Source organism: Haliotis rufescens, unplaced genomic scaffold (assembly GCF_023055435.1).
Source record: "Haliotis rufescens isolate VD_foot unplaced genomic scaffold, xgHalRufe1.0.p SCAF_9, whole genome shotgun sequence".
Taxonomy (NCBI): domain Eukaryota; kingdom Metazoa; phylum Mollusca; class Gastropoda; order Lepetellida; family Haliotidae; genus Haliotis; species Haliotis rufescens.
In genome coordinates this window covers 30,024,316-30,035,649 of record NW_025964383.1, presented here as the reverse complement: position 1 = coordinate 30,035,649, position 11,334 = coordinate 30,024,316, and the positions used below count along the sequence as shown (strand labels likewise).

The 11,334-nt window shown below is 38.8% G+C and overlaps 1 protein-coding gene across 1 annotated transcript in view; it reads left to right on the top strand.

The window, feature by feature from the left end:
* Window positions 1–8: 8 nt before the first annotated feature.
* The window catches only part of LOC124130913 (mitochondrial intermediate peptidase-like), a 73,619-nt gene continuing 62,293 nt past the window's right edge, over window positions 9–11,334 (top strand). The window contains exons 1-3 of the mRNA XM_048390590.1: window positions 9–132; window positions 3,915–4,103; window positions 7,044–7,217. Coding sequence (XP_048246547.1) covers window positions 3,951–4,103; window positions 7,044–7,217 — 327 coding nt within the window. The 5' untranslated portion in view covers window positions 9–132; window positions 3,915–3,950. The remainder of the gene's footprint in view (window positions 133–3,914; window positions 4,104–7,043; window positions 7,218–11,334) is intronic.

Genomic DNA, 11,334 nt, shown 5'->3' with positions numbered 1-11,334 from the left:
TTTACGAGATGAAGATCTAGGCGCATGACTTCCGTTTTCTTTCCTACGTTTGTTTACAAATTATATGTATCAAAAAAGACAGTTGATCTGTCAAGTTTATTTCGTAAATCTGGCCAATGTCAGCATTCAAAGGTAGGATTATATCTATCCACGTGTGAATGTTTCAGTGTCACGCTAAACCTAAGCAATGCCATTCATTTGGAGGCATGATACGTCTGCTTGGGTCCAGTGTTTGTTCGGGTTATAGCTAAAACGGCACCCCAGCAAAACGGCACCGATTGGCGAAAACGTCACCTCGCCTAAAGCGATAACGGCTACTATTGCCAGGCGAAAACGGCACCTTATTATTTTTTTTACCTTGGAACTCAAATACATGAAATTAAACTCACATGGTCAGTTTCAAACACAAATAATTATGATTTGTTGAACAAAAGTTTACATTAGAAACTAGCCTCTACTCGCCAACTCTGATTTGGAGGCGCAACTAAACTTATTGAGAAAACATTACATGCTTTGAAGTAAAATATATGAAATTTAACTCACGTACATGGTCAATTGCAAACAAATAATTGTGAAATGTTAATCACCTTAAAACAAGTTTACATTAGAAATTAGCCTCTAGGCTACTCCAGTTTACTCACCGACTCTGATTGGGAGGTGCAACAAAACTTATCGTTGAAACATTACATGCTTTGAAGTTTTAAGTTCTTTTACCCAAATTAACTCAATGTCAAACTGAAACTGATTATGGTGGAAATGTCAAGAAATTGGACTACAGGTATACTATATATTTAATATTGATTTTAGTAAGTTGGAAATAAATAGTAATTTTATAGATATATTTGATATATATATTTGATATATATCTCCCCTTTCTGCTGGCAGCCGACATCACAAGAATGTTTTTCCGGATAACAGACCGTGTCCCCGCTCAAGGAAAACATATACTACAACACAACGAAATAAAGCATGTCAATAAAGCATATATACTACTCCATAAATCTTTCTTATCATTGTTAAAAATAAAGGTGCTGTTTTCACCTGACAATTAATAGGTGTTTCTGCCAAATGAGATGCCGTTTTCGCCTGCGAAATCGGTGACGTTTGGCAAAGGTGCCGTTTTAGCCTGCACCAGTGTGTTCTGTCTGCCAATTTTGATGTTCATAGTGTCTAGTCCGTTTGGATTCAAATGAGAACGATGAATTGCAAAATAACTCCAAATATGGAATAGTCTATTACAGTGTTCCCGCCGGCTTTTGAAACTGCCAGTCCTGGTGGACTGGCAACACTAAAAATTACCAGTCCCCTCCTCATTTTTTTTCAGTCCCAACTTTCAAAAATTAAAAAAACGTATAAAAATTATCTGGTTTTAATTCATTCACCATGACATTATCTCTGAAGTAACTTAGTTAGATCTACATGTCATTCACACATTTCACAAGTTTCTCTATTTAACCTCGAACCAAAGCAAAATGTTATTTCCTTGCACTAAAAATAGACAAGGGGAAACCCTGAAGGTAACAGACAAGCTGACTTCATTTGAAAAATATACTTACCTCGGTATATGAATATCACCAATGTTTTGTTCAACAACAAAGATTTATTAGGTACTCTATTTGCCAGTCCACAGGGACTGGCAGTCACATGAATTACCGGTCCAAGCCCAGTTTTAACGGTAAAAAACTAGTATTTACCGGCAAATGGGAACACTGTATTAAAAGTCAATGCTGTGCATGGCTATGAGTACCCTGTTACGGCCTGTACCCAACACTATCTGCTGTTTTTTCTTTTTGTTCTCATCGCTAGAAAATGTTGTTTAAGAAACTATCATGTTGCTATGTGTACAAGATGACATCTCTTGCCATATCGAGTTGTGTGATGTCACGGTGGAGCAGTCCATTTAAATTACATGTTAAATCTAAATTAATATTATATATAGCGTAATTCATTGCTTAGTGCACAGGGTTCCAAAATTACTTTCTGTTTGGGGTACGAAATTTCTCATTCCTAGGGGTATGAATTCGTTTGGGTTATGAATTTACATACACCCTACATCGGGTATCTGGTATTGGGTAATAGGGGTTTGGGTACCCGGGTAGTAGATTTGGACTCGTCCCAGCCCTAATATGTAGGAACCACAATAGGTCTATTGGGGTACAGGTCTTCCCATCAGAAATGTTGGTTAATGAGGAGCACCTCTTCATCTGTGATTGGCTTCAAGGCATTAAAAAAGCGAAAATCTACATACCAATCTCTTTCTTCCCACTTAGCCAGGTGTTCCCTATAAATAAGATGCACAAAAGTACAGAAAATAATGACCACCCCCATGATATGCTAGTCATCTTATTTGGATGACCCTCCCTATGTTATATTTTTTTCATGACCCTTCTTAAAAAGACTAAAGGCCAAAATAGTTTGTATCTTATTATTTAATGATAACTTCAGTGTTCCCGTTTACCGGTATTTACCAATTTTTTACCGGTAAAAGTAGGCTTGGACTGGTAATTCATGTGACTGCCAGTCCCTGTGGACCAGCAAATAAAGTACTTATAAGTCTTTGTTGTTGAACAAAACATCAGTGATATTCATATAAGTACATTTTTCGAACCAAGTCAGCTTGTCTGTCATCATCAGTGTTTCCCCTTGTCTATTTCTAGGTTAAATATCCATTTGTAGCGACTTCGTCTCGAAATATTAAAAAAACAAAGAGAAAATTGTGACTGTAGTTTGTGTGAATGACGTAGAGATCTAACTAAGTTACTTCAGAGATGACATCTTTGCACTGAACATGAAGTTGAAAGAATTAAAACCAAATAAGTTTGATACGTTTTTATATTTGTTGAAAGTTGGGACTGGCAGTAATTACGGGGGACTGGTAATTTTTAGAGTTGCCAGTCCACAAGGACTGGCAGTTTCAAAAGCCAGCGGGAACACTGAACTTATTCATGACCCTTTTTTATCAGACTGTCATGGTTTTTGTGACCATCCCCTGATTTCCTCTGACCACCCACATGAATAGTGAGTGAGTGAGTGAGTATGGTTTTACGCCGCTTTTAGCAATATTCCAGCAATATCATGGCGGGGGACACCAGAAATGGGCTTCACACATTGTACCCATGTTGGGAATCGAACCCCGGGTCTTCGCCGTGACGAGCAACCGCTTTAACCACTAGGCTACCCTGACTTGCCCCCCCCCCCCCCACACACACACACACATGAATAGAAGAGAGTATACCTCCAAATGTTCAAATACTCTATTTCATTGACATTGAACACTGAATAAGGATTCCAGATTGAATCCAAAAACCAGTAGAATTTTAGAAATGATGATGGTGGACCCCACGAAAACAGCACCAAATCTTTTTTTGAATCTTGAATCTGTATTCAAAGTTCACATTTTTTAAGAATTTACTCATGTTTGGATAAAGCTAACAAGCTGAAAGATAAACTATTGATGAATTGAAACAAAGAACATTTACGCTGATAAATCTTTAATATATAAAAGCATTGGCTGAGATTTGTGAACATTTTTACAGAAGAAATGTAAATGCAGAATAGAATAACCTTAAGATGTTTGTTTGTTTGTTGTTTAATGCCTCACTCAGCAATACTCCAGCTATATGATGGCGATCTGTGGATAATCGAGTATGGACCAGACAATTCAGTGATTGACATCATGAGCATCGATCTATGCAATTGGGATATGATGATATGCATCAACCAAGTCAGCGAGCGATTCCCCACATAGTTACAATGTGTGAAGCACATTTCTGGTGTCCTTGCTGTGATATTGCTGGAATATTGCTAAAAGTGGCCTAAAGTCCAACTCACTCTAATAATAGTTACACTGGCTGAGATTCTAAACTCAACTTGGTCACATCTGTTTGTTCAATTGTATATGTTTGCTTTTTCAGATTTGTCATCACCAACTGTAAGATGCCAGAAATGAAATGGCTGTAGGAATGAGACCCCTGTACACCAAGCTGGGTCAGTTGTCCCAGGGGTGGGGACGAAGGTGGGTGTCCAAATGGTCACCCCTGGCTTCAGCGTTTAATGCTAAACCTGCCAGAGCTCTCAACCTCAGCCTCACAAAGGGAAATGCTGTAAGTGTTATTGGCATGAGAGTAGTTTTACAGTATTCGACATAATAAGCGCCCAGGGCGTTCTCAAAATTAGAAATAGGGGGTTCTTATAAGAATATTATTTTGGTGGAAAACAACAGAGTTGAAAGATCGTAAATTTCGTGGTTTATGCTGACAGCCTGAAATGTTTATATATACGACAGATATAATTTTCCAGAATTTAATTTCCCATAATTAAGGGTGCATATAACAAACGTATTATGCATGATTAAATAAGTCTTATGTACATTTATCAACCCGAAGGGGTGCTTATTGGGATTGTTCACTAGCCAATATATTAGCAAATATCGCCGTGGGCGCTTATTATGTCGAATACGGTATTAGCATTAGTGTTATGTTTTGTGAGGCCATTAGGGCTTAAAAAAATTGGTACCCGACCCCCTATTTCCCCACCCTACCCAGGTACCCACTGTAGGTCTCAAGAGCTGGGTACAAAATGCCCGTTTTGGAATTGTTTTACCGCAGCCTTGGCCAAAGCTGTTTAGATACATGTATCTATCTATCTATGTAACCACGGGTCCGGGTAGTCCTGTGGGTACCCAGGTTCTTCTCAGGACCCACCCGACATGAGTACCTGAGTTACCCGTCCCAGCCCTAGAGGCCATGGTAAGTTATTTAATATTAGACTTTCATTCTTTATTTGTTTCAGAAGTGTGAGGAGTTTTATTTTTTATCTTTTATATTGTTGAAGTTATTTTTTTTGCCATCTGTTTAAGTAAACTATCAACAGGCGTGATTCCATTGAGGCAGTATACAGTTGGACTGTAGGGTAAATTTCAACAAAAACAGATAGCGCGGGGGGGGGGGGGGGGGGGGGGGGGGCGCATGAATGGCTAAGTAGCTGTGCAGAGTTGCCTCCCTTGGACTGCAAGAAACCCATGATTGTGGATCCGAATCCCAGCTCGCCCCAATTATGTTTCTTTTTGTTTCCTTCTTTTTTATATTATTTCCCAAGACTAATATGATATCTTTTATATTCAGTGGATGATACATGTACATTTTTTTGACAAACAAAACAGCTTGAAATGAACAACAGACATTAGATTAGGCTACATGACAAATGACACACATTAAGGCTTAAAAAAATAAAAGAATTGTTTCTCAGGCAATGGCCTTTGAAAATGATGTGCGGGGGGGATGGGTGCTCTTTTGTTGTTTGTTGTTCAAGCTGGTATGTAACCACATTTTCGTTTACAATAATTTTGGTGAAATCATGTTGTTCTTAAGTATTGTAGCATTTCACAGTGTTCGAGACGCAGAATATTGAAAGTTGTTTTTAAAATGGAAATGAAATGAATACTTTTGATATATTACAAAATGTTATCTGCAAGTGGTTTCCATTTCTGTAGGTAATTAAGATATCTGTTTCTTATCATTGCAATAGATGTTTTTACTTTGCATACAGACCATAGATACCACATGAAGCGTTCAACAGTGGTTTTACACTTTTAATACTTGATATATGAGTATGTTTGTTGCTAACAGTAATATGTAATTATGTCATTTCATATTTTCTTGAAAACCAAACAGAATGGCAAATGCAGTAACATGAAGCATATCTCGAAGGAACTGGTTCAGTCGTTGTTCCGGTTCTCTCCAGAAACCATTAGTAGCATCACATTCAATATAAACATGGAATATACTTTCACTTGAAGATTTACAAAAAGTGCAAGTTTCATTTTACAAAATTGCATTTTGTGTATAAATAATCTTATGTACAGAGCTACAGCTAGCTGCGTATTTGCGTAAAATACCCCAAAAACTATTCAAAACCAAATTACTTTCAATTAACTTGCGTACAGAAACGCATGCATTAAATGAAAAACTAAATTGTTTGAAAACAGCACTCGTAAATACCCAATGAAGCTTTTTCAGCATGCGTACAACAGAGCTAATTTCCAGAGTCAAGCCTGTATTTAGAACCGTTATATACATCTGAAACTTTATTTCATCTTTTTTTTAAATCTCAATATGCTTACTCAGTTTGGAAACTTACAAACCTACAATTGGTCTGGACCAATCTCAAGTATCTAAGTTCGTTGTAGTCCCTGAGTAAACTTATCAAATTTGCATGCAAGACAGGGTCTATTTCACATAAATAATCTGCATTATGTTCAAACATTGCCTCTTTATTTTGTTAAACTTTATGATCTGAATTGACACTTCATCAACCCAAAGAACTGCCCAACGATTTAACGTCAGGAATATTGTTAATTGTGATAGTTAACCACATAACTATCGAGTTGATAGCTAAAAGTACTATTCACACCCAACTCAATGCTGAAAGAAGTGTGAAACAACATACCTTTTCGCTAATCAAGAGAAGGATAAAAACCTGTCTGCAATCAATTAGTAACGTCAATGACCTTTTGGATATCTCAAGGGCAGCAAATCTTTATACTCTAGATGGGAGTGGCTTCCCTTTGTATAAGCCTTACGGAAGATGTTATAGAATGGATATGGGATACACAATTAGATCAGGCTTGATCATTATGACAAACGACTTTCAGTTGGCCTTTCTTATTAGACCGCCCCCGTGGTCTAATGGTAGAGCGTCTGCCCGGAGAGCGAAAGGTCTGGGGTTCGATCCCCGGCCACGTCATACCAAAAGACGTTAAAAGATGGTACTTGTTGTTACCCTGTCTGGCACTCGGCATTAAGGGGCTAAAACAAGGACTGGTCGGCTCGGAGTCAGTATACTGTGTCTGAGTGGGGTATTCATGTTTAACTGCTGCATGGTATCTCAGTGAGCTAGCACTATAAATCGGCATCTGTCCGGACTAGTACAAGCAGCCACACAAACACATACATGTACATGCACGTCACTATATAAGTGCAATAATCTTGGACGCGACGTTAAACCCAATTTCACCTCACCTCACCTCACCTTTCTTATTACAGGGCCTGTTTTGTATCCCTGAACTGACCGACTTCCGAGGGTTCTATCTACTCCAGCAACGAGCCTGTGATGAAGTGGAGAAACTGGTGGAAGAAGCAACCAGTCCGCACAGGACACGCAAGATGGTGGAGGTGTTTGATGAGCTGTCCGATACCCTTTGTAAGGTAGCAGACATGGTAGGTAGTTGGAATCAGTTGGTTACAATGGCTCCAGATTGTGGACAGAGCTCCAGATAACTTTTTGAGCTATTGAGTTTTTACTCTAGGGTTTCTATCTTAATTGGGTTATTATCCCCCGCCACGAAGTGGTAGGGGGATATAGGCATGGGTGCCATCTGTCCGTCCTTCCGTCCTTCCATCCTTCCATCCGTCCGTCCGTCCGTCACATTTCGTTTCCGGAGCAGATCTTGAAAACCATACCATATTTTTTCACCAAACTTGGCACATAGATAGGTCTTATCATTGTGAGTTTGAATCCTGGTTCACCCTGATTATGTTTCTAGGTTTGTCAGCACCATGCCTGTACCTTGTTGGTTTCACCTCAGTGGTAAATGTCTGGGATCCACACCTGTTTATTTTACAATCAGTGGCTCAGTAGCCAATTTCAAAGTTTTCAAACATCTAGATGGAAAGAACGCACGAATGAAAGTGGTACTGGTGACGAATGAAAGGCTGAGTTATTTATAGAAAAAATATAATTCCCAAGAACATTACAGGACGTTTTTACCCTCTGTCAGGCTACCCTTGTGGTATATCAACCAATCGTCAGCATATTGTGGATTAGTGCTTTAAATTGTATATAACTGGTTACACACATGTCTCTGTCTGTGTCTTACAACTAAATGATTGTCTCTGTGGTGTTGATTGCTGACTGCAGCATTCAGTTACTTTAACAATTAGATCTTATGTATGTTTATTCCTGGTGTTGATTGCAGACTGCAGCATTAAGATACTTTAACAATAAGATCTTATGTATGTTTATCCTGGTGTGTAATGCTTACTGCATCATAAAGATACTTTAAATTAAGATCTTATGTATGTTTATCCTGGTGTGTATGGCTTACTGCATCATTAAGATACTTTAAATTAAGATCTTATGTATGTTTATCCTGGTGTGTATGGCTTACTTGCATCATAAAGATACTTTAAATTAAGATCTTATGTATGTTTATCCTGGTGTGTATGGCTTACTGCATCATAAAGATACTTTAAATTAAGATCTTATGTATGTTTATCCTGGTGTGTATGGCTTACTGCATCATAAAGATACTTCAAATTAAGATCTTATGTATGTTTATCCTGGTGTGTATGGCTTACTGCATCATAAAGATACTTTAAATTAAGATCTTATGTATGTTTATCCTGGTGTGTATGGCTTACTGCATCATAAAGATACTTCAAATTAAGATCTTATGTGTGGTTATTCCTGGTGTGGATGGTGGACTTCAACAGGAAAGGGATTATCATACCTCCATGTGAGAATGATGATATCTGATTGGTCGACATGATCTTAATAAAATATGATGTATCCCGCCTTGGAGGGGAATACACATCTCAGTAGGCTAATAAATCCCTTATATCCCCACGAGCAAGAGAGGCTGCAAGTGGATTTGAGAGGCAAAATAAATCCCTTATACCCACTAAAAGCAAAAAGCCGTACGCATTTTCCGAGTCATGCAAGTCAAGAGACAAAACAAGGTTAACTTCAATCGAACAGCTGTTTTCTATAAATTTTGAATTTGTTTGAATTCTTTTACAATGTCATATTAAAACATATCTGTGTCGCGGGTTCTGCCAACGATGTAATCGAGGGAACTGAGGCGGTGCGGATGAGGTATAAAAGGATTTATTACCTGTAAAAATATATAAATTACATCAACATGAATTGATGTGTCGAGGAAGAAAGAATGTCTTCCCTCGACAATGGCGTGACATGAAGTCGCATTTTATTACGTTGCATAGCATGGCACAATATAATATTCAAACGCTGTTACTTTATATACTATAAATGCAGCAATAAATGATTTCGGCGGCACACGTTATGTGTGACGTCACCACATTATAAACAAAGTAACATTTTTATGATCTTTCATGTAATAATAAAATATATATACATGATAAACAAATGGAACTTAACCAGATCTTTCACTCACAATCTTACAGGATGGTGCTTTAAACTTAGTGTTTGAATTAGTAATCTCGTGCAACGCGATGCCTTTAGACCGAGTATGATATTCACAATTTACAACATTAATTATTTAGTTTCTACAATCGCGTTACCTATTCTATTGACTAGATTTCCATAAAGAAAGTAGATAGACACGGGTACATACCTGTAAAAATATATAAATTACATCAACATGAATTGATGTGTCGAGGAAGAAAGAATGTCTTCCCTCGACAATGGCGTGACATGAAGTGGCATTTGAAAGTGTCCACGTCACACCCCAGGTATTAGCACGAGATACTGATGGTAAGACAACCAGGAGTAAGATTGAGAGATGAAGCGTCCGTAAAATGAAAAAGAGATAACTCTTGGCAACTAATAAATCCGGCGACACCTTCCCCCCCTTTGAGAAATGTTGTCCTCAACATTAAAATGCGCTGAAGCATCCAAACAGAGAAAAGTGAAACCTTTATACAACTACTTACACACATTATGAGTCCACAACTTTGAAAGTTAACAACACAACTATACAAAAACCTCAAACGATTCAGAGATACCAGCGGCCGATGATGAAAACATCTTTATCAGAGGAAACAGATGATTTGGCAAGAATACTGTAGTCAGTTACCCAATTGCCATTTCTGAGCCAAAACGGAGGAGCTCTGTTACGGGTAGGCCTCCCCATATCAGAATTCCGTTCTGACACATGATCAGTGGAGTCTGCAACTACATCCTCGTCATGAGCAGACGTTGTACCGGGCTCCTCTTCCGCTGAAGCAGATGACTGTTCAGGAGGGCTGGAAGTATAGCGTGTTGGAGAACTGTTAGATGGTGGTCCAGGAGACGTGTCAGCAGGAAATGAGTCTTCAAGCTCAATCACAGTTCCTACTGTTTCCATGGATTCCTCTCTATTAGCTTCAGTTCTTTCTTCTAGATCTCGACCAAAGTTAGTTCCATTGGATCCAGTAACCTGAGACACTGGTGGACTAATCGGATCTGGTAACAATACAAATACTTCCTCGGCATTTTCGTCTTCTGACTCCATGAGTTCTTGGTATTCTTTCACCTTCAAGGATACAGATTTCTTCGTCCCTGCCTTTCTTTCATTGTTTTTCTGATGTCCAAACACTGGTTCCGCTGGTATTGACACAAGTGGCAGGAGCATGTTCCGATGAAGTGTCTTCTTCAGTCCTTTGCCATCTTCCTGTTGCAGGGTGAATACTGGGATGTCCTTATTTGGTTGGTTTACAACTTGGAACACATCCCGTCCCCACTTATCAGCAAGCTTGTGTTTCCCAGTAAGTCCTACAAGACGAACAAGGACACGGTCACCAGGTTGGAGAGTTGAGGCACGCACTTTGGCATCATATCTTTTCTTATGACGTTGACCAGCTCTTTGGGCTTCACGTGATGCACTTTCATAAGCAAAGTTTAATCTCTTTCTCAATTTGTTGATATATTCAGTCGTGGTAGTGTGGTCATCACCAATCTTCTTGACTCCAAGGAAAGCATTAACAGGCAGGCGTGGATGTCGACCAAACATAAGGTAGAAAGGTGAGTATCCTGTACTCTCATGCTTTGTGGCATTGTAGGCGTGAACCAGTGGAGAAACATAAGTCTTCCAGTCAGTTTTCTTATCTTCTTCAAGGGTTCCCAACATGTTCAGAAGAGTCTGGTTGAATCTCTCACACATTCCGTTTCCTTGGGGATGATATGGTGTGGTTCGAGTCTTCCGAATTCCTGTCAGTTGACATAACTCCTTGATGATATTGCCTACAAAGTTTCTCCCTTGGTCGCTGTGAAGTTTGGCTGGAAATCCATAGTGCACAAGGAAATTATCAAAAAGAACTCTTGCTGTTGTCTTGGCGGATTGATTCTTGGTTGGTATGGCAATAGCATATCTTGTAAAATGATCTGTGATCACAAGAATGTTCCCAAATCCACCTTTTGATTCCTCCAATTGCAAGTAGTCCATGCACACTAGTTCCATTGGTTGGGTTGTCTGAATGTTGACTAGCTCAGCTGATTTCCTTGTTACAGGTGATTTTCGTCTGATGCAGTTTCCACATTTACGAATGTATCTCTCTACATCTTCATTCATGCCAGTCCAGAAGAACCTGTTTCGAA